Source organism: Mycteria americana, chromosome 2 (genome assembly GCF_035582795.1).
Source record: "Mycteria americana isolate JAX WOST 10 ecotype Jacksonville Zoo and Gardens chromosome 2, USCA_MyAme_1.0, whole genome shotgun sequence".
Taxonomy (NCBI): domain Eukaryota; kingdom Metazoa; phylum Chordata; class Aves; order Ciconiiformes; family Ciconiidae; genus Mycteria; species Mycteria americana.
This window is the reverse complement of record NC_134366.1, coordinates 153,089,204-153,113,545: the sequence shown is the minus strand read 5'-3', so window position 1 is coordinate 153,113,545 and position 24,342 is coordinate 153,089,204. Positions and strand designations below refer to the sequence as shown.

General features: G+C 36.0%; 1 protein-coding gene across 11 annotated transcripts in view; it reads right to left on the bottom strand.

The window, feature by feature from the left end:
* Positions 1-24,342, bottom strand: part of RIMS2 (regulating synaptic membrane exocytosis 2) — a 495,218-nt gene that overhangs the window by 360,549 nt on the left and 110,327 nt on the right. For all 11 annotated transcript variants that reach the window (XM_075495103.1, XM_075495092.1, XM_075495093.1 and 8 more), the window contains exon 5: positions 3,546-3,856. In XM_075495103.1, the coding sequence (XP_075351218.1) occupies positions 3,546-3,856 (311 nt within the window). The remainder of the gene's footprint in view (positions 1-3,545; positions 3,857-24,342) is intronic.

Genomic DNA, 24,342 nt, shown 5'->3' with positions numbered 1-24,342 from the left:
AATCCAGAATTAATGTGAAATTGGATAGTACAAATCAAAGAACTACAGTGCATACAGCCATAAATCTACCATCTGTGCACAGCAGACCTCAGAATGGACCTTCTGAGTCTACTCTACTACACAGAGTAATATTTTGCATTTCTTTGATTCACGGTTTTCAGGGAGTCTAGCATTATACTACATCAGCATTAATACTCTGCTCACAAGATTAAGTCTGTGAAAACCACTACGTATGGTTACCTCTCAACTGCCCTTAGCATAAAATCTCCATGCGATACACATCATGCTAGTCTTATCTCAAACAATGTCAAATATAAGATGGTCAGTTACTGAAAGTAAGCTAACACTGGATCCTACAGTGTGCCTGGTGCCTCTGCCTTCTCTGTGGGTTTACTACACAGAAAGCAGTAAAAGCACTGTAAGGCAGATTATAAATATTGGGTATGAACTAGGAAAAAAATTAATATTGGAAAACTGTTCTGCTGGTGGCAAGTACAACTTGCTCCTGAATAGTTTTTGACTTCTCTTTTCTTCTGTAATGGATCCAATATGAGAAAAACGTCCTTGGAGAATGTGCAATCCAAAATCATCCTGGACTTCTTTAAGGCAACAAATTTCAGATCAGTCAAAGAAAATCTACAATCAAGTACCTATCTGTTGGTCTGAACAGTTTAGGATCTATCGACTGCAAATGGGACTGTTGCATACATCAAGGGAACAGAATACTAGTCTAATGGTTGAAACAATAAATATTATTTTAATGAAAAACACTACTACTAAAGAAAACAGGAAAAAAATATGGTACTACTCAAGAATGGAAAAACAAACAAGCACAACCAAAAAAGACATAGTAAGGAATGAGACAGAAATGGCATTGATGTTCTTGAGATTCAAGGAATGAATGTTGCCCTTTACTCTGTGACCAACTTGTCTCCAGATGACCAAGATAAGACAGATTATACTTAATATAAAGAACTGCTAAGTAATGATTGCTGCAACATCAAAGGAAGCTGCATATGTTCAAAAACTTTGATAAAAAAATGACATTTTACCTTTCTATTCAAATATTTCAGACTTTTTTTGCTATTTTCCTATTATTCTGGACATTCTGAACTATCATGCTTTTCTCCTAGAATTAGCTTATCTAGACAAATGGTCTACCATAGTAGAGTAGCTCAATTTCTGCATAGAATTAATTTAAGAATAGAAAAAAAACCTGTCATGATGATCTCCCATATAACATGTTTCTCTACTGGCTGGTTCTTTCAGTTAACGTTAAAAAAAAAAACCAAAAACAAAACCATAACGTTAAGCATTCAGAAAAGAAGCCAGAAGACCAAAAGCCTTTAGGAAAATTTACATACAATTGCTTGACCACGGCTTCAATTTTCAGATGGATAAAATGAGTTTTCTTAACTTGATCAATAATAATAAGCAAAACATATATGGATTTATAAATTTTAATATTAAAATTATATTAAATTATGACACATACTCTATGCATTACTTCAGTATAAAGGTAATAATATATTATCTTCTCCTCTTAACAGCGGTTGAATGTAATAAAACTGTAAGCCTTCCCAGCACTATTGTTGAGAATAGCAATGGCACCACAGCATATACAGGTCCAAACTCAAGGCCTTTCCCCCATCTTTGAATTCTGGGAGAGTGTCTCTCAGAGATGCTGATATTCTCCTCTAAAAGCCCATTTGACCAATCAGACATTGCCTGGCCATCAAGGAGGAGTCTTTTTCATTATCTCCAGCAAAGGAAACACAGTTAATGTGAGGAACATTAGGGAAGAAAATTATTCAGAAGACCCTCTAACCTTCAGTAGCATGTACTATATATATCATAAATATATTCTAAGCATACTTGTATATGTTAATTAGGGAACACTAGTATTAGTATCCAAATAAAACAGAAAGGGGATAATCACTGAAAAAACAATCTGAATTTAAGCAATATGTTGAGTAGAAGTGATCACAATCAGCAGAATGGTTCTGATTTCAGGCACAGTCTACATTCTTCCTGTTGGTAAAAATTACTTTATACTGTCCGTGTTTATCATATAACTCTGCTTAGGGTAAATGCATACTACATATTTATTTGTATATCCCTCTCTCCCTCTCTCTTTCTGCATGCATTTAATATAAAAACACTTTCAGAGTTAAATTATTGCTGAGAACAAGGGGTTTTTTTATCATCACATTATGTATCATTCCATTGTCCTAGCAAAATTAAGGGAAAAAAAGAACCATAAGAGAATCAGTTTCTCTCTCTCCTGCTCCTTAGCATCAAGTTAAGCTGCCAGCTCTATTTCTCAGAGACCATGCACATAACTGAGGAGCACCCAGAGCAACTAAGTACTGAACCCATCAGCTGAAATCAGAGCAAAGGGCAACAGGCAGAACAAGTGAAACAAAAAGGGTTAGGTTAATTACATTCATTTTGTTCCCAAACAAGATCAAGAATAGGAAATAAAATATGGTAGAATCCAAGAGGTGAGGGAAAAGGAAAACAATTTTAATTATATTAGCCATAAAAGATATTATAGCTGTCCAACTTGTTTCAAGCTTGCAGAATAAATATTGTAATGAGATCATAGCTGGGCAGCAGAGGAAGGCTGACAGATTATACTGATCCGGCTGCCAAATTCCAAGGCAGGTGGAAGTCTCTGGAGAGAGAGGGTATCATTTCCATGGAAACATGTGAGCAAGCTCATGGTCTTCTTTCCCTTCCCACCACATTTAAAGTTCTATTCTGGTCTTGCTTAGAAATAAATTACATTTATTCAATGAAACAGTTTTTACTTTTGTGTTTCAGTAAAACATAGCCACAGAGGTTGAGAGCCTTCTGGTGCCTTTTAGTACAATCACACCAAGAAAAAGGGAGGAAGTTCCAGCTCCAGCCTCTGGCTAAACTGGGTCCTACTACATTAGCGCTGAAAACAGCCACAGTTTCAACCAATGCCAAGTAACACTGCGATAAACCAGTGAAGAAAAAATTTTCATACTAATGACAATAACTAAGAGCAAGAAACTGAGAAACCATGAAAAGACTCAGGTCATCACACAAAGATTTCACCATCTTCAATACTATATACTGCATGTACTACCAGATGTTTTAATTCAGTAGTCTGAACAGCCACTATCTTCCATTAACCTGCTTTTTTGAGCCCTATTTTGAATTGCTAAAATTCTGCTATAAAGTTAGTGGCCACAAAAGAAACATGGTAACATTCTGTACAGTGTAATGACTGTGATGTGACAAAGTTGCAAGCACACAGACAAGCTCTGTCACACTGCAACTGTAATTTTCCATGTTGTTTTTATGATGAGAAGGAATGACCATCACACATTGTCCATGACCATCTGAATACAATAAGAGACTCCTCAGCTGCTGTTCTTAGGATTGTTTCAAAAAGCCCAGTATGCATTTTATAGGCTACAGAATAAAAATAAGATAAAACTTTAAAAATAAAATAAAATTTGTAGCATAAATTCAGCAGATCTTATCAGTATAAACATTAAATACTTTCTTACCTGTCTGATGTTGTGTCACTTGTTACTTGATGCTTTACTCCTGAACCATTCTTAATTGAGTCTTGCCTTGTGAGCCCTTGAGATCTGTTTTTGTCCAAAACTTGTGTGGATATGTCACCTGATGGCCCTTGGTACTGTGAATGCTCCTGCAGCTTTGCTTTTTTCTCTTGAGGTGCTTCCTCGTTCCGCAGACCTCTAATACCTTCTTGGTCAGGCTGCTGTGGTGCATTTGATCCACTGTTATAGAACCAGGCTCCTGATTTTGTGAGGATTTCTTGTTGTTTTCGGCACAGGTTACATACCCACATTACCTGTTCAGACATATTTCAATGGAAAATCTGTTAGCTTGTAAACATTGTATACAAAGTTTTCATCAAGTATACATCAACTGATCTCTGCTTATTGTTGCCATTTCCAAAGGTAGAAAGAATACTATTTTAATTCTTTCTATTAAAATTACAATAGTTTAGCCACAGCACAATAAAATACGTCTGTACAACCTTGGAGGAAATTGTTTTAGAAAAAAATATAAACACAAAAATACTTTTATTCTACTTCGTCACTTACAATACAAGAGAAAACCACAGATATTAGCAATATAAATGAAAAGGAACTACCTATTGAGATTCCAATGGCAGTAAATGTAAGATTTGAAAATGAAGACTATAGGTTGAGGATGATGGGATGATAGAAAAGAAAGGAATAAAAATTTCATTAAACATTTAATCCATTCTCTTACTAAGTCAGAGTAAGGAACGCTGGAATAGATCCTGTGCTGTTGCAATCAAGTAATTTTATAATTCTCAAAAATTCCCTGCTGATTTACTTTAGCGGTGGTCTGTAACTTACAAGAAGTTGACTTCAAGAAGTGACTTGATTTTCAAAGCTATTGTAAATTAAAGCCATTTTATAAATAAAGTAATACATAAGGTGGTGAGTCTCTCCACTTCATAGCCAAGATTTAGCTTTCACTGTATGCTTACTAAATTATTAAAATTATTACAGCTTCCCAGTTCTGAGATCCTGCGTGTAGTAATGAGATTTTTTAACATTCTAAAATGCACTTGCTTGCAAAGCTTTTGTATTCGATCACCTTAGTCACATGGCAGTGCAGGAAAATGCCAGTGCCAACCATCTATAAGTTAATTTCACATTCAATTCTGATGTTATATGAGAATAAATCAGGATGTAATGAATCAAATACAACAGGCCAGTTATCAACACAATGGCACATTCAAACCGGTTATTGTGTTGTCTTAAAATTTGGATTGTAGATAGCATTAATTCACTGCCAATTTAGTTCTTTACTCCTTAATCTTCATTCTTCTTTAGCCTTAACTCAGCTCTTCTGTTCTCTATATATTTTTGTCTTAGTTCACAGACAAAATTGTATCATTTTTACTACATGTTCCTTGTATGCCTGCACTCAGACTTCAATCTAGTTATCATGCCTCCAGTTCTAATCCTACACTGAGTTGCCTCTTTTTCAAGGGTTTACAGTACAGGACATTCAAAGGCTTACATTAATGCTCTTCATTATTGTTTTAAATGCGGCTAGATCAATGGTTAGATCACATGGAAAATGTAGTTTCTACCTCCACAATACATCTAGCTCAGTCCACCAGAAAAGGTTTCAGAAGCTGCCATCTGTACCTTACTTTTATTCCCCAGGCAGTTATCTAAGAGAAAATTTGGGCCATGCTGTCTAGTCAAGTCTGACCAAAAATGTTTTGATGAAAGCTTCATATAGAAGGCTACTTGGATGCAAGGTTCATACTCAAATTAAACCCACTGACTGCCTCATTCACAAACTGCCAGGCCAGGGCAGGAAAAGGAGGCATCACTTGCCCATTTAATGGTGGCAATATGCCCCATTCTGGTAAATTTCCTTAACTTTTTATACTGCTGATACTCCACCTTTGAGAACTCATGTCTGCTTATTTCAACAAGAAAGAACAAGCTGTCAAAGCACTGAGGGGAAAAAAGAGAGACTCCCTGAGTAGCAGCTTGCTGTCTGAAGGTTAGATGTCCTGAGAACAAAGGTCAATACTGTGTATGCTTCAGGCCTGGCCATCATTCAAATACAAATGTAAGAACAGGTCTGTTTTACCTTGGCTAATTAGAAAGTACATGAAAGCTCCAAACGGAAATTTCAGCACCAAAGACAGAAGTATTTTTGCCCTCTTTAATCAATAGCAATTAAAAGCTTTTAATATTTCTACTTGGTTTGTACACAGCTGAAGGAAGTTCTAAACTTTCCATATATGTGTCAGTGCAGTGAAAGGGCCAGATCTGAAACAATTATTTAAGTATACAAGATCAGATCTGAAACAATATATATTTAAGTATATATATATTTAATTATTTAAGTATATAAATATATAACAATTTGAATGACTAAAAGATAAAATCCCCCAAAGTTTGTGTGTGCTATTTTTCCTTCTATTAGTAGACATTAAAATGTCACAAAAAACTAGATATCACAGTCTAAACACTTGAGCAACTATGTCCTTGGCTGACAGCCACATTTTGTCCCAGGACAATGCACTCCAGGATGACCAGTATTATTCTCTTGTACCCAACAGAATGAGAGGTCATTCTGAATGAATATGATTTAATATCTCCTCCTCTAAAAGTAGAATCAGGAAGAGTGCTCCTGACCTAACCTCTCCGTCGTGACACACAAAATTTAGTGATCTGTTTCAACATAAGTCTCAGCTCCTGCCAAACTAGGTAGACAACGATGTATAGCAGAACAGAGCAATGCAATTGTCAGTGCAGTGAGACCCATATGAAACAAGCAAATATTTTAAGATAAAAGTTTGATCAAACCTAGTCCCTGATTAAAGATGTTGTGCCTATCTTTGTTGTCGCTACCTACTGTATCATGACCTGGTATTTTATTTCCATCTCTACATCTTGAAAGCTGTTTTTCACTGACTGTCAGTGACACTTTAAGGAAGACATCATACTAGCTCCCAGGCCCTACTGAAGTCAAACTGTTTCCATCGTGCAATGTTTCTTACAGACTAGCAAAGTAATTTGGCCAGACCTGCAGGAAAAAATATAAGCTCTTAAACTGAAAGCACCTCATGAAACAAAGAAAATTAAAAAAAAAAAAACACTTTACTTAAGGTATTTCATGTTGAAAAAAATTAAAACACACTGCATGAAAAATGCATATATTTATGTATTTTGCAGATCTTCTTCTGCCTTTCTAAGAGTGTTTCATAACATTTATAGGTAACACTTCTGATACAGCCTTGCTTCCAATGTACTTTCAACATGCAGACTTCCATAATGTTGACCCAAGTAGTTACAATTTTAGCTTCAAATAATCACACACAATGAGCAGAACGGCAACTGTCACACAGACATAGAAATTTATGTGCTTTCAGTGAGCACCAAGAAATTCAAGCCCTGGATTAGTACAGGGCTAAACTGACTTCTCCATCTTACCATAGTGTGCAGAAGCATTCTTGCAATTTAAAAAATGCTGGTAATTTACAGTGCAGACCTCTCAATTAAATGACAGACACACATGTAAGATAGCGTCATAAGAGCACAGACGGGAAGGAAGGTGGCATATTCCTGGACAGGATTTCTCCTTCTGGCCCCAGGGGCCTGCCACAGAGCGCTCAGCAGCTCACACTCACACAGAGCAGCTCTGTCCCCGCCAAGTCCCCACCAGGACAGAGCATTTCATGTGACTGTGACAGCACCACAGCAGAGAAGGGAAGGGGAGACTAGGTGAGTGGATCGCATGCTTAATACATGTATTTTGACATATCTGCAAAGAAAAAACACAGAAGTCTCCCTTCTAAAACAGTAACTTAAAAAGGGCTAATCCCTTACATTAGAAATCTGCACTCTGAAGTAGGCACGCTGCCTACCGCACCCATTTTCAAAGCTCCTAACCACCGCTCTGAAGAGTTGGACAGTCGCAAACACATTTTGTACACGAACATCAGTGTTGCAATTTTTGAGTGTCAGTTCTTCTCAGCATGAGAACACTGCCAATTTGAAAAGGAAAAAATGGACAAAAATCTGGTCTCCAACATCTCTAATTATTATTTAAGTACTAGGTTAAAACTAGAATCTAAAGTGCCAGTGGTACTGTATCGAGATGTGCATTTCAGTACAAAGGCTGAAACACCACCTAGTGCCTACGATAAGAATTGCTGAAGTTCTTCTCAAATAAATTTATCCTGTAAAGTGTGGAAATAACCACATAAAATATATCTAGCCTGACATTTTCACATTAACTTTTAATTTAATTTGGTTTTTTTAAGACAAATTTCTTTTTTTAGACAACACTGAAAAGAAGCATTCCGAATTTGGATTAGATGGATTTACCACAAACCTTCCATGTGCTTTCCATTCACAGAATGGAATTCTATATGCAGAACAAACAAGATCTAACTATTTTTTGATTTCGTCACCAATTTTTACGAGATTATTCTATAATACGCTCTAACTTGTGCTAACACTTCCCAAAAGCTTTCATCACATAATATTAGCACTTTTTATTACATATGCACACAAAACCAAATTCTGCAAAACCTGCAATATCCACACAATCAGCCATTTCACATCTACACATCAGACATAATTAATGCACAAGAAATCACTCCTTTGTATTGTCCTAAATAAAATATTACAAATTTGTCTTAAATTCTTCAAAACACATTTCACACACCACTTTAAATTCAATAAAATGGAAAAGATATTTATAAAGAAATTACATCTGCAGACATTTTAAAGCAAAAAAATGTAATTTAATAAAAAAGATATAGTATGACAATCATTTTAATATTTTCAGATACATTATGTCAAAAGACAGCTACCTTAGAAATACCATCCACAGTTCGCCTAAGTAGAATTATAGATGGCCTAACAGTAGCTTCTAAGTACAAAATGGAAATCTTACTTTATTTAAGATTAGATTAAAATGCACAGAATATGTGATTACATATCAGCCTGAGTTTGATAGCTTAGACACTACAATCTAAGAAATAATTTCACCAAATCCTCATCAGCCTTCAGAATTACAGGCATGCAGAGCTGCAAAATTACTTTGAATTACAGGTGTGCAGATGTGCAAAATCATAATGGAAGGCTTCCATAGGACAGTAAGGTTTATTATTATGGTTTTACCAAATCTGTTAGAATTCATCTGCTTGGCAGAAACACCTAATATATCAGCATTATATTAAGTGTTATGCTTGCTGCTAGTGTTTTTCAGAAAATTTCCCTTGGTGTAAATTTTTTTTTTGTCCTTGTATTTTATGTAAGATACAATTCCTCAAACATTAGACGAGGTAACAAGAATACAGCATTGAAAGGAAGGGGGAGAAAAATGGAAGAGTTGGAAAACTCTTTGCTTGGGTCCAGCATCAAGGTAACCAATCATGTTTACTAACATACTACAGTTAGTCCCTTTCTTTTTTTTTTTTTCCCCAATCTGTCACAGATGCAAAACAACTTCACTACATCATGGAGCAGTGCGATGTTTGGAGCCACGCTGTACCAAGGAAGTTTTTTCGAGGAAGGAGTACTTCATCTCTCCATTAATCACTGTGTTGACTTGGAATAGACACTGCCGAATCAGCGCTGGCACTCAGTAACATGAGTCAGCTTCCTCTGTACAGTCACGGAAATTACGATTATAGAGCAAATCTGTGCATCTTTGGCTAATGTGGCCCTAGTATAAGTAGGGTCCAATGGTATCTTCCTTATCTCTAGTCCCAATTTCTGCTGACCTTTCCCCATTTTGCCTGTTTGAAATATAACAGTATTTCCAAAGAACTATACATTTAATCAATGGGTCTCCTGGTTCTGGGACTGCAAGGGGTCACTTTGGACATTATCTCCCCAGAAAATGAGATTGATCTGCTTTTCTGGTTATTGGTTTGTTTCTGAATACATTAAAATCCCCCAAAGTTTTCCAATAATAGTTCCAATAATTCCAATAGTGCAACAGCACTATTAATTGTTCCTGACAAAAGTAAAACCTTTTAGTACTCTGCATATTATTTAGAATTCAAAGCTCTTTGAATTAGAACAGAAGACTTCTTGACGTTAGCTAAAATATAAAATCCTATCTCTTTGGTTCTATATACCACCAAAAAAAAAGGCTCATGTTTGCTGTAAAAAACAATAATTCACTTTTTCCCCCTCATCTGAAATCTGTATTTGCTCTTACAGCTAAGAGTACTGATTTCCATTATTGGCGAGGGAAAATTTGTATTCCTTTCTATGAGGTGCTTCCTTTAAAATGTTTAATTTTGATATTCCTTTTTAATGGAAGCAACTGCGTACGACTGTGTAAGACTTACACATAGCATGTGCTATCAACAGCCAACATTCATATTTCTGGAAAACACAGAGGCTTTTAAAACAACTGGAGGATTTAGGGCTCATCTATAGAGACATCATGCTAGAGGTTCAGGTCCAGATTACTGATGCATCTTTTGTAGTTACTAAGATCTATTTTAAAGACACAAATTCATTATTTTGGAGTGAATTGAATAAATCATACCTACTTTATGCTCATACATTGTAAACTGCAGAGTCTGGATATATTTTTAATGAAACAGAAACTTTTCCAATTCGTTTTACTGTTCTGACTGTACAGATAAGTCATCACCATGTAAACATGAGGGCCCGCCCATCATTAATTTCTACCTTTTTTTCAAAGAAATCATGTTTTTCATTTCCTCATGTTTTCTTTCCAAGTGTCTATTCTTTTTTGAAAATTAATAGTTTTTCTCTTTTCTTTTCCAGTGTCAATCTTACTTTGAGCAGGAGGTTGGACTAGATAAAACCCAGGTCCCTTCCAAATTGAATGATTCTATGACCGTTTGCAACTGCATTTTGGTAACTATTTTTCTACATAAAAATAAATCCAAATAACTGTTTTAAGGTCAACAGAAATACTCTGGATTTATTTGATTGTAACTGAGAACAAAAACTCCTTGCAGTGGTTACAGTACTGTGAAATATTCTTTAAAGATGGTTTAGTTTTTTATTTGAAATCAATCAATTGTCTAAAAAGAAATTAATAACATTATTGACATCGCATGGTAGCTTCTTCTGATACTGCACTATAGCAAACAGAGGTTATATCTTAGTACTTATCCATTCAACTCTACCTTATTCATTCAACTGTACCTGTGGGATACCTTCACCCTTTGTGTCACACCATTTCCTTCTGTGAAATTAATGCATTTAGTCAATGAAGTATAGTATAGGAGCAAATAAAATTTCTGAATTTGTGACTGTTATAAGTTAATAAAGATTACCTACTTTTTCAGTATTTTGCTATGCCACTAGTCTGTGCTGTGGTACTGACTTCCACTTTCATGCAAGTAAAAAAGTTATAATCAGTTTGACCAACTGTCAAATCTGATATAAAGTTTATTGGCCCTATATCCGTAATGAAACGTGGATACCCATCCCCCAAAATTGTATTAAATACCACAAGGATTCCAATACCAGTTAATAAAAGTGGGAAAACTTACAATACTAGTATGAGACTAACATCTTTACATATATTTTAAAGGATGTATGTATTTGCACACAAAAATTCTGTATACTGAGAGGGTGACCATACTACATATTTGCTCTTGAGTTTGTGGTGAATGGATATATTATGTATGAAAAGTTATGATGGTCATAAACAACCGAGTCAGCATAAAATGAGTATATCCTTTCTTGTGCATGCATTTGATACAGTATATATTTACATGATTCTATCTTTTAAGCCTAAGAGAAAAATATCATAAGTGACTATAATTTTAAACAGGTATACTCACTCTTTTGTACTAATGCTGTACTTATCATCCTAATGGGACAGTGCATCTCTCTTGTATCATTTTATTATCCTTAAGGCATATACTAGCAATTTTGTTCATACTTTTTTTTTCAACCAAGAGTACAATCCGTGAATAAGACATCTGACTAGGAAAACAGATTATTTATGTTTAAAAAATGTGACAAAGGCCTCCACATGCACAGTAGGACTAGCAACTGTTAGTTGGAGCACTAATCTAGGTGGGTTAATATAAGCCAGAGCACATCGTTCCTAAAGTATACTGTATAAAAAGAAGCAGTTCACATATAAAATAACTAGTATTCTTCCAGATCTGTAAAGGCACTAATTTGGTTTTTTCATTATGGCACAGGCACAACTCAACACTGTCCAGTCCAAAGTGTTTCTAATCAATGCCAATGGAAATAGTGCATAATTCCTGCACAGTGCCATATTGACCATACACAACTCTTTCATGAGCTTTCATGATTTCACGAAGAACTAGATGGTGTAAAGACTTCCAGTGAGGAAATGGCTAATAGGAAACCGGGTGTGATCTGGAGATAGTACACATCGGTGAGTGTCACATCCCAGCTGCACTGCTTCCAAAACAGAGTTTATAAGCCCACACAGTACTCCACAGGGCCATGAGGGCTCATTAAGTAAGTGTGGTGGGTTTGGGCATGAAATAAACCTGCCATAAGTGAACAGAATCTACAACACAGTTCCACAAAGTCTTTCTTTAACCTTGGAAACTTGCATACTTATGTAATATATTGAGAATGTATAGTTGACCAAGCTACACCTTTACTAAAGTTTCAGATTTGTAACAATCTTGAGAAAGCAAGAGAACTGAGCATACTTTTCTGTCACTTTTCTCAGCAAGTTTAAGCTCACTAAATAAGAATACTGGATAGAAGGAGAACTTGCGTATTGATTCCAGTTGCCTGCTGCTTCAGGCAACAGCATTTTTTTAACAACTTTATAATTTAATAAAGTTCCACCTTAAAATTAACTAGAAATAATGAGGCCAAAATCTGTCAAAATGCTTTTCCAAGTCCTACAGCTACAATGGAGAGAATGCCTTTTGATTTCCAGTGCCCATTTATTCCAAGCTAGTTTATTGCTATTTATTCTTGTAACAGTATTGTCATTTAGTTTAAATAGCTCCTTTCTCTCCTCAGTGTTTGCTGCCTGATGTTTTATAGAGACCAATCACATATTCTCTCTGCTTTCATTTTTCAAGACCAAATAGATTTTGCTCTTTCGGGCTATGCCTATACTAGTAAGACATAACCATGCAACAGGGCCAGGTGCTGGCCCATGATTTCCTGTTAATTCTTATGATTCCTGGCACAGTTAGGCCTTTGCTAACCAGCATCTCCCAGACAATGCCAGCACAAAGTGTAGGAGAACAGCATGGAGCAAGAACTGCTCCTAATAAGCAGCTTGGACACAGCTACCCTGCTATGGAAAGCAGAATTCAGCATTGTTGAGCAGGACTGAGCCACACAGGAGTCCCTGGCCTGCAGTTCAGAGTAGAAATTCCTATTAGTCCTTAAATTCCTGATTTTACACTTAGTGCTATTTAATCTCGCTCATTTTTACTACTGGAATTCACAAGGTCATCTGGTTCTTTATTATACAGTATCCTGTTGCCCCCCTGTATGGATAAGTATCCAACTTTGTGTCACCAATGTATTTAATTACGGCATTCTTGTTCTCTATGCCAAGGCCACTAGTGAAAATGTTAAAGATCTTCCCCACTACTAGTGCTTGAGGAACTCAGCTAGCAAGTTGCTTATAGCTTTCCCCTCTATATCATTATTCGATTAATCCTCGTTGTTTCAGTTTAACCAGTAATTTCTAGGTGGTCTTGTATCATTTAATCTTCTGCAAAGAAGTCACAGTTCATTTTTACACTCTAATCCTTAGCCATCTCTGTACACAAATGAATTCCTTGAACTCCTCGGTCCAACTGTTTTTGCCTATTTGTCCCCTTAATTCCTCAAAAATAATTCTCTCTATAGAGATTGTTATTAGAGCAACTTTGTTGATGGATTAAAGATTTGTGATGGTGGAAAGGCAGTTAAATTTTTGGTAGAAAAATACAAATAGGCTGTTACAGCTGGAGTAAGGTAATATCAATAGACATTAGAATTACCAATTTTCCACAATTTTATAGCAAAGTGATTGCTACTAACAGTTTATAACACAAATCCAGGATGTCTGAAAATACTAAGTTTTATTTAAGAAAAGATTATTACAGCATTTTCTTATTTTCTTAAATATTTTTAGAATAATGAATTCAGGCAAAATAAGTACTGTGTTCCACCAGATTTGGCACACAATAGAAATCGTCCAAATTACATTTCCAAGTTGTTTTATTTCACAAAGATTTTTACTCTCAAAGGCACTGGTAAAAATATTCAAATATCTTACAGTGATTTAATTTTGAGACTTTTGTTGCCTGAAAGTCTCCATTAGATGTTATTTATGCCACTTTGTGTTCAAAGTTCTGTACTAATGTCACAGCTTCATTAAGGAACCAGCTAATAAAAATAACAAATGATCTACAGCACAGAGGTGCTGAGCATGTTCATTAGTTAACGCTTGTAAACTATCTGAAGATGAATGGCACTAAGTGTTCACAGGTTATTTACCACTGCAAGACATGGTATCAACAGCATCAAGAGGCCAAAGAGGGAGAAAATGTGACAGGACCGCAATAAGCCTGGGGTCTGTCATTAATGCAGATGGCATTAAATTGAAGTCAACAGGACTACACCAGTTACATCATCTGTGTCATCACTCATTACTGAAATTGTCTGAGAAAAAAGAAAGATCCAACTGTAATGAAATGTAACAGAATTGTAATAGAAAAATTGAGATGCTTATCATGCAGTTACTGCCGTATTGAATCCCACATAAACATTCTTCAACTTAACATAAACTTGCTGCCTAGACTCTAACAATGTAGTCACAGCAGCACAGCTCTCAGTGCAGGCTGCAAAGCTCAGCCAAAAAATAAGATATATAGAATTATAGAATATATTGAGTTGGAAAGGACCCATAAGGATCATTGAGTCCAACTCCCTGCTCCTCGCGGGACTACCTAAAACTAAACCATATGACTAAGAGCGTTGTCCACATGCTCCTTAAACTCTGACAGGGCTGGTGCTGTGACCACTTCCCCAGGGAGCCTGTTGCAGTGACCGACCGCCCTCTCAGTGAAGAACCTTTTCCTAATGTCCAGTCTGAACTTCCCCTGACGCAGCTTCATTCCATTTCCTCATGTCCTATCGCTGGTCAGCAGAGAGAGGAGATCAGCACCTCCCCCTCCGCTGCCCCCCATGAGGAAGTTGTAGACTGCCATGAGGTCACCCCTCAGCCTTCTCTTCTGCAAGCTGAAAAAGCCAAGTGACCTCAGCTGCTCCTTGTAAGTCTTGCCTTTGAGACCTTTCACCATCTTGGTCGCTCTCCTCTGGACACACTCTAATAGTCTGATGTCTTTCATACATTAGAGTCATAGAATAGTTTAGGTTGGAAAAGGCCTTTAAGATCATCAAGTCCAACCGTTAACGTAGCGCTGCCAAGTCCACCACTAAACCATGTCCCTAAGCACCACATCTACACACCTTTTAAATACCTCCAGGGATGGTGACTCAACCACTTCCCTGGGCAACCTGTTCCAACGCTTAATAACCCTTTTGGTGAAGAAATTTTTCCTTGAGGCACCCAAAACTGCACACAGTACTCGAGGTGGGGCTGCACCAGCGCAGTGTAGAGTGGGACAATCACTTCCCTCGACCACCTAGCTACGCTGTGCCATCCGGGCTGGATCTATCCAGGCTACACTGAGTTGCATGCTACAACAGCTACACATCTTATGCCTACATGAGATGCAGTCACAGTTAACCCTGACAGAACAGTAAGAAAATCTAAGATTAAAAAAATATTTTATATGTACATCAGTTTAATGAATTTCAAAACAGAAAAGGAGAAGAGTAGAAAAGCAACAGACTTAGTGACACCTAACACAGTCAGGTATACATTAATTATCAATATCCTGAAGAAAACAACCATATTTTACAAAAGGAAAAAGGAAGTTATGTACAATGAAATAAAGCTAATTTTTTTTTTTATTCCAGTTTCATATAATCCCCTTCATTAGGAAACACATCTGGTTAATTGCCTAAATTTCTACTTTATATATATTGACAACCCTCTGTACTTCCATAATTATTTCTTCCTTTAAAATATCTACAAATTCCACCTATGCAAAGTCCTTCTGCTACTTCAGCAGCCTGTTGAGATAGCTAGGTGAATGCTTCCCCTTCGCTGCTAGTATAAATTAGCAGGCTTTGAAAGTGTTATTAGTGAGATTTACTGCCTTCCCTAAAATAAGTACTACTTTGCATTTCACTCAGATAATTGAGTGAATTATCTGAGTGATCTACAGTTTAGCGACCACTTCCTGCTTTAGTGTTCTTTTGCATCCTTTCCTCTTGCGGGGAAAGGAAGATAGAAGGTGGTAAAACTCTTCACATACACATTATGTATATGTGAACTGACAGTATAAAGCAGAACAATGCCAAGTCTCATACCTTAAGTCCTTCATGTCCTTCAAAACTCATAATATGAGAATACAGATGAAGTAAGAACAGGAAACAAGTCATGGACTAAGTGCCTTGAAGAATACCAATAGCTGAATAGGCTAGTAATCTCTCTTCAAAAAAAAGAGCCCACACTACAATTTCAGTTAGCAGCTAACAACTAGTGGACTTTTCAAAGGATATTACCTAATTATAAAGATAATTTAGCGCTGACAAACTTTGCATCATGATTTGAAGCTCTCGTCAGAATAAAAGGCTTTCTAGAAGTATGTCCTGGAAACCATGTCTGTGCCTTAAAAATGACATGCAGTTTGCCTAACAAAGAGCATGTAGCTTGCCAGGAAATCTTTTTAAATAGGCCGTGCAGTTATTACATTCCAGCTCACAGCTGGAGGCTCTTACCAATTTACCTTGATAAACCAGCATATCTTACTAGTGTCATCTCCATGTGGCTTCTGCTTCTCCATTTTTTTCAGCATACACCACAGACAATGTTGAGTGAAGCAAATCAAGGTCTGTGGAGACACCGCATGCAGCCTGTATAAATGGGCTAGGTTAAATGTTTGAGGCTTCAGAAAGAAAAGTGGTTAAACAGGCACGTTCATTGAGATTAAATCCTGACACAATGGTTTCTTTATGAAAGAATTTTTTATCTTCTCAGGATGTGAAGTCATCTGTGTTTTCATTCCCAATTCTGGACCAGACCTAACCCACATTTAACTCTGCTGAAGGTGAAAACAGCAGTCTGTTTCTCTCTGATAAAGCCATCTCTTTCTTCCCTAGTTGTTATGTGGAAGTTTGTAACTGCTGGCATGTTCTACCTCAAATAATGCCTTATGCAGCAGACAGCTCCTGTTTTGTGGATTTACGGCATGAACAAATCCTTACCTATGACAACTACATGACATGCAGATTAGAATGTGCTATAAAGGACACAGCATTATGTTACGCTTTCCTAGAGTTGGATAAAAAGTAGAAATGGAAATCATCTGAAATACTGACTTGGCAATATCATAATAAAATATTTCTGGCTCCCTCTAGTGGGCTTTAGTCCTGTATCACGTTAGCAACGTTACAGGAATGCACCCACGGTAAAAGGCTTTGGGAAGTTGTACAAAAACTTTGAAGTTTTCCCTCAATACTTCTGGCATTTCTGTAAACAACCCCTAAAGTTACCCACATTTCTTTAAAGGTTTCGGTTTCATTTTATTTTTCTTTTAGATTTCAAATCTAGATACTTGAAAGGCTTAAAGGCCCTGTATTGATCCAATACTTCAGTATTTGAATATTCCTCCCCCCATCACAGTGTTCTCTGATGAAATTGTTCATGCTACAGTGTCAGCTTTTCTATAAACAAAACTAAGTTTAGGTACTTTAGGACTTCTTCAAATCTGTGAAGTACAAATTTCATAGTGCAAATCCTTGATTCTTTCTGAATTTCCAAAATCCCCTGTGTCAACAGTGAACATAAGCCACAGATCAAGATGCTTTAACTACTTTTATTCTTAGAATAGTTTGGTTTGGTTTCACCTCTTTTTTTTTTGTTTTGAAGATTTTTCCACCTCAATAGTATGGAGGTTCTCCTTAAAATAGCTGGTTCCAAATAAAATACTTATTTAAAAAATATTAAAGTGATCAAAAAAAATTTAAGATTTCCTTATATTTCTGTTGTACAGCTCATATAAGAACATTCAGTAGCAGAAACTTTCACGTTCTAAATTAGAACTAATAAAGTGTTTTATTTTTTTGTAATTCACTAAAAATATACTTAAATAATTTTAATTTTATTCCCTAGTTTGAAAGCTCTTTCTCTTTTTTCCTGCATCTGCCAGTACAAAGAAATCAAATGCTTGAAATTGTAATTTAAATGTCATAGAAGCACTGACAAAGTTTTGTGTAGTCTTTTGGTTGGTTTTGTTCTTTGTTTTTTACAATTAGGACATTAGTTGCAGTAATATGTTTAAATCAAAGTGGATGACAGATGATGAGCATGCCAGTAAACTGTGTCCTGGTTTGTGTAATGGATGACCACAAACGAGCTTATGAAGATCAGCTTACCATCACGGATTCTAGAAATGAAATTCCAGCCCATTCTTCAGAATACTCTATATACACTGATAGTATTTCAAAAGATTTTTTGAAATGGTAAATTGTAAAAAAGAAATTCTGAAAGATTGAGGGTCCCCCCACTACAACTAATGTTTGCAAAGGCAAAATTGCTCCAGGTTCAGTGAAACTGCCACAGAGATAAAACTCTCAAAGACTGATTCCATGTGACTCAGATTTTCAAATGAGGGAAGGAAAACACTCTTCCAGGAAAAAAAAAGACTAATTTTAGATCAATATTAGCTAAGCCTGAAAGCAATAAATCTACCAATAGACAACACAGAAGACTTGATATAATACAAGAAAAGGGAGATGGTATTCTGTTTTTTAATGTATCTAATCTGAAAAACATGTTCCCATGACACAGCTGATAATACAATTTACAGCCTGCTGTAGCCAACCATGACTCTGATTCAGCAAATACTAATGAACAATGGAAACCCTGTCCTCAGTTTTGAAGCAATATGATAGTACTGCATTTTTCTTATATCTGGTTCAGAATTATATCTTGCCTGAAAAATGTTTGTTGAATAACACTGGTTTTGAGAGAGTAACTCACAGATGGCAAACCTCACTGTAGTAAATGCACACCGGCTCTGACTTCTGAAAGCAAACAATATGTACACTTTCAGCTTTTACAAAAGGAACATCAAAACAATAAGAATGCTGCATAGTTTCTTCTCATGTATTCAGAGTAGTTTCCTGAACATTCTCAAATGTCCAATCAGAAAAGACAAAGATTTTGGTTCAGACAGAAATTACTTCAAAAAACTTATTACAATTTTTTTACAAAATCTCAGTGCAGTTACACTACAACCAAAAGAAGTGAAAATAGCAGTTCTTCTGCCCCAAATCAGAATCTGCTATCTTTCTTTACAGGTCAGAAAATGGTAAAATATTTAAATTAATGACTAGAGGAGCATGCATTCAGTAAACCCTATAGAGTAAGAATATGCACTTTTCTAAGTTTTCTATTAGTTTTCTAAATTCGTTAAATTTTCTACAGTCATCCTACTCAAAAAAACAAGTAAATAAAACTAGCTACTTTCATCGTTTTCATCCCTTCAGATCAGGGTCCTTGCATGGACATAGCACTAAGCTCACAGTTCTCAAGGATTATGTCTTCAAAATATAGAAGTACGTAATACTAAAATTATGAAGTACAGGCAAAAAAAAACCCCACATTCATGCAATTCCACTGACTGTTTAAAGAAAAACAGGATGAAGGTGAAATCAAACTTCAGTAATTTAAAGGATTCCTTGGGAGCTGGGCCGAAGTGATTGGAAAGGCAAATATTTTTCATCTACTAGATTTATTTGCAGAATTTCTTGGGATTGGTTATGGCTTCACACCTATTTGACAAGTTGATTTCCTATAAGCATAAGGCAGATAAGACAGGAAGAACTGTTCACATCAAAATTAACATCACCATATATTTAACTATAACCAGAGTTTGAATGCGATCACACACAACTGCAAGGATGAAACCCACAGGAAAACAAAGCTTCTATTCCACAGTAAAACTACTTTTTATGAACTTAAAATAGTAACAACTAAGGTCTTTGTCTAAGTGGCATGATTGCAATCGCTTTCTAATTAACTGTAGAGAATCTAGTAAATGCTGGGATATATGGGGCAAGTCTCAGTAACTTTAGTATGTCCTCAGGCTTTAAGAATAATAGTCACAGCTCCCTCACTGGACAACCACAATTGTAAAGGTGTAACAGAGATCTCACTGCAGATTTTTCATATGATGGGGGGAAAAACCTGACTTGCCTTTTTACATTTCATATGACATCATGAACTTTCTGAAGGACTGCCTTAAGGTTTATTGTAACAAAACAGAAGCGTATCATCAGATATGGACCAAATTATTTTGGTGTACATGGAAAGAGCTGTACTTCCACTTTGAGTAGAAAAGGATGCTTCATGTCTAGTAGTTTTAAAAAACTATCCAAATTACATCAGAGCTGTCTAAAAACAAAATGTGTTTGAGTTCCATTAATGCCCAAAATTCAGTGTTGGATTCCTTCTCATGTGCCAGGACTGCTGCTAATGAGGCAAGAAATACTGGCTTTGGAGAGGTCAGTAAGAGGAAACTCACAGATTTATACACAATTCTCCTCCTTCTGGCCTAGAGACACACTCTTTACAATTCAGCATCAGATGTGAGAACTACTGCAGGCTTGAGAAAAAAACAGGAGAGAGCATGCATGTGTATTTACAATGTAAATTACAGTACGTGCATGTCATCTAGCTCTGTCTTTCCACATCAGCAGATGTAAAGAAAACTTTCCCAGGCTAATTAGAGGCTTGAGAAAAGTAGATCCCCACAACATCTCACTTACTGAGAGCATTATCACAGGGACAGGAACAAAGCGGCACATCGGGGCTGCGGGTTTGGATCGGTCGTGTCTTCACCCTCCTTGAAGGAAATAATGCTGTGTTTCTTATGCTTACTAATTTCATTACTGCAGAGTACATCCGGATTTACGGTAGTATTATTCTCAGTTTGCTTAGACATTGTATACTTTCAAATGAAATGCATACTTCTCTAGTTATCTTTTTTATTCATTTATTTAGGAACATTTTTTGATAAAGGTATCACAAAGGCCTGAAAGAGTGACTGATCACAGAAGTTTTATGAAACTTCTAATTTAAAATATCTTGCAGCAGATCATTTCTGAGGGACATACACTTCACAGATGTGCTCCACAGAGCCAATACATTTATGTTAAGGCCTGGATCTTTATCATTAAAGGACCCAGTTAGTTCACAGCCTTCTTTGTTCAGCATGTCACCTGTGCTCTATAGGAGGCTTCAACTAAGAGAACCCATGCTGATCTGAATGGTAACCAGTAAATAAAAGTATATCTATTTAAAAATCACTGAAAACAAGGATCATGTTTTCTCATCTTTACTAAAAGGCTAACGTGTTTCATTTAGACAAGGTTTTCCTTAAATAATCCCCAGATAATCTGTGCTGGTAGTGTTGTACTAAACATGAGAAGGAAAGATTCATAAATAGTATTAATAAAAGCTAAAAGTTATAGGAAAAGAAAAGCCTAATAGGCTTGGATTTGTTATTACTTAAAACTGAATTTAAAATTTGTGACACAACTACAATAGAAGTATCAGACTCCTATTCATGATACAAAATGTATCTATGGTATTTTATTAAGCTTTTGGCACAATAAAATTACAAAGTCTAATGTGGCAGGATCATAGCTATTTTATTTCAGTCTCTTACAAATAGCCAGTTAAGATAAATACATGAAGAAGCTATAAAACAAAAATAATCATATTAATCTAGAAAGAGTCCAGAAACATAGATTACCACAAAAAAATCTCTTTACCACATGTTCCATAATAATAAAGCATTTTCTCTTGAATAAAGAATAACTTTACATTTTTAATGAGCACTTGAGATTGCTGTCTGGTTCTATAGGCCAAATTGTGAGCCAGTTTTCACTTTTTGCTATAAAACAAATATGTTAATAACAATGCAAACAATTATGCTCTTCCCAAATGACTGAGGCCAGATATCCACTAGAGTGAAAGTTTTCTTCAGCCTCTCCCAATGATGTCCATGACAAAAAGAAACAAAACCAGGATTAGATAAAACTAAAAAAAATAATTTAAAGCAGATTAAGAGGAATTTCCTTCCCACTCACAGAGCAAAACCAATTTGTTAAAAAATATATATAATCATCATGGTGTTATAGTTTAAAAATGAACTAATGCTGAATGCAAAGAGACAACTAGACAATTGTACACATTGGGAGAAAAAGGCATTTGAACCCTATCTTCAATGTGGAGGTAAAACTCCTCTAATCTCTTGGAAAGACACCATACATTCCCTACCAGTAACTGTAAGAAATCCAAATCGTTAACAACAATAAATATCATCTTTCATAATCACATGACCAAGTATCTGAGAGCAAGAACACCTTAGTTAACCAGGTCATGACTCTGAAGTTATGTAGCAATTACACTGAAACTGAAAGATGAACAGGTTAAATGAACGCTAGTGATTAACACTGCCCAAGAAGTTTAAACATTTAAAGATAAATGGGAGGCGTACCTGCATACATTGTAAACTAAATGACTAAGATTCTAACTTCAGTTAGTAAAGATACATCTACGATTCTATCAGTATAAAAACACTCTAGGGATTTATTTTCTGAAAGTCTATTATCCCCAACATCAAACAGAACTCCTGTTAATTTTTTTATGTATTTGGTTTACAAAGCATAGGTATTTTATTTCTTGCAGATCTAAAATGATAAGAAGGACTTGTGAACTAATGAAACTAATTCTCAAAAAACTACAAACATTAGCACACATCAATTGACTGAAATTGAATTAGCTACCTGAAATCCAGGCTTTTCCGTAGATCTCCTTGATGCTGAATGAAGGCATCTTTATAATAATTCAAACCAAGGAATTTTTAATTTTCAAATACCCTCCTATTTATACTTCATAGATGACATCTCATTTAAACCCAGTATTTTCCACATTTATTTAAATTTCTCCATGAATGCACTGAAGTCCAATATCTGCTGAAGTTGTCTACATAAAGTCACTCATACTATGCTGAATAATTGTCTTGCCTGTGCATCCAATATTTGATATATTTGCTATACAAATTCCTTTTTTCCACACAGCAGATCTAAACAGCAAACAGACAATATTAACCTAGGTGCAAGGCCTTTTTCATTTAATTCCTCAACCTATCAATAAACTGTTCCTTGAAGACACTAGCTAAAGAAAGGTCTAAGTAAACAGTTGAGGAAAAAAAAACCAAAAACAAACACCTTGGGAGGTTTGCTGCTTTACTCTATTAGTAGCAATGTCTTCATTATTTATATATATAGGCACTGGTTTCCAGCCACTGAAGCTGAATCTAGATAATTAAACATTTATACCATCCCCTGCTGTGCCATAATGTCTAACTGTGTCCAAAGAGTCCTAGGTGTGCTGTTACACACCTGGGACTGAAACAAGGAATTTGCTGAGCTACCTTTGATAAAGGTCTACACCGGGAACTTAATAGCACATGATATGGTTTCTGAATATTGCAACAGGTGGCAAATACAACTTACTGCTCAAGAACTGTTTCATCATCTGGTTCCAGAATTGCAAATACCTTTATTAATTTGAACAAAAATGAAAGTGAAAATTTATTGATGTGATAAAGTATATATTGTTATTACACTGTTTCCGTACACATTTTAAGATAAGATTATTTTAGGATAGCTTGAAGAAGAAATTAAATGGAAAATGGATCTATTTTGCACAATTTGAAATTAAAAGATAAATTTCTAGTGCTATCAGGATAGGAGAAATAGCAAAATGAAAGCCAGCTCCTCTAATTCCACCAGGCTCTCTCTAAATCAACTCTAATGCTTTTCAGAAATTCAGTACCATCTAAAAGCAAAGCAACTACTTCTAATTTCTGTACTACAAAATTATAACACCATAGTGTACATGTACAGGACAAAGTTTATAGGAGGAACTAGTACCTTTTTACACTGACTGTTGTAGGTGAAAAAATTATACAAACTTTTGGGCACATAAACCCTTGCTCATTTAATATCAAAGAAGTACATACATGTCTGTAAAAAGATTTTCAGACTGACTTACTCTTCTAGTTAGTTTTCTGTTCGTTCTTAAGCAACAAACATATCTGAGTGTGTTCTTCAAGCACGGAGCTTGCTAACAAAAGCAAAGTCTCACTACATAGATAAAACTCCATGTAGTCATTAGATTGAACTAGTTAAGACCATTCTGAAGCTACATCATGTCAAGAAGTTGTTTTGTTTTTATTTTCCAATTAACTTTCAAATACAAGAGAAGCTGGAAAAGGAGACACGCGGTTCGCTAGGGCCACATCCCCCTTTCCTTGGACACTGTGGAGGGCGTGCCGTCGATCTGTCCATGAGGAAATGGGCCAAAGGGCATTGTGGTGGAAGGAAGGAAGGAAGGAAGGAAGGAAGGAAGGAAGGAAGGAAGGAGGGAGGGAGGGAGGGAGGGAGGGAGAACCCTCATTCCTTCCCCCTGCCCCCCACATTTTCCAGCAGCTCACAGAAGTTAGTACAAAGTTGGACTGCAATGTAGTGTAATCTCGCTGTTCCTTGACTATCATGGCCAACACAGATCATATCTTAGTATGACAGTAAGGCAGTCAAAGTTAACAACACATGGGAAGAGATCTAATTTAGGGAAAACATTTCTATGTCAGTTTAACCATCAGTATGA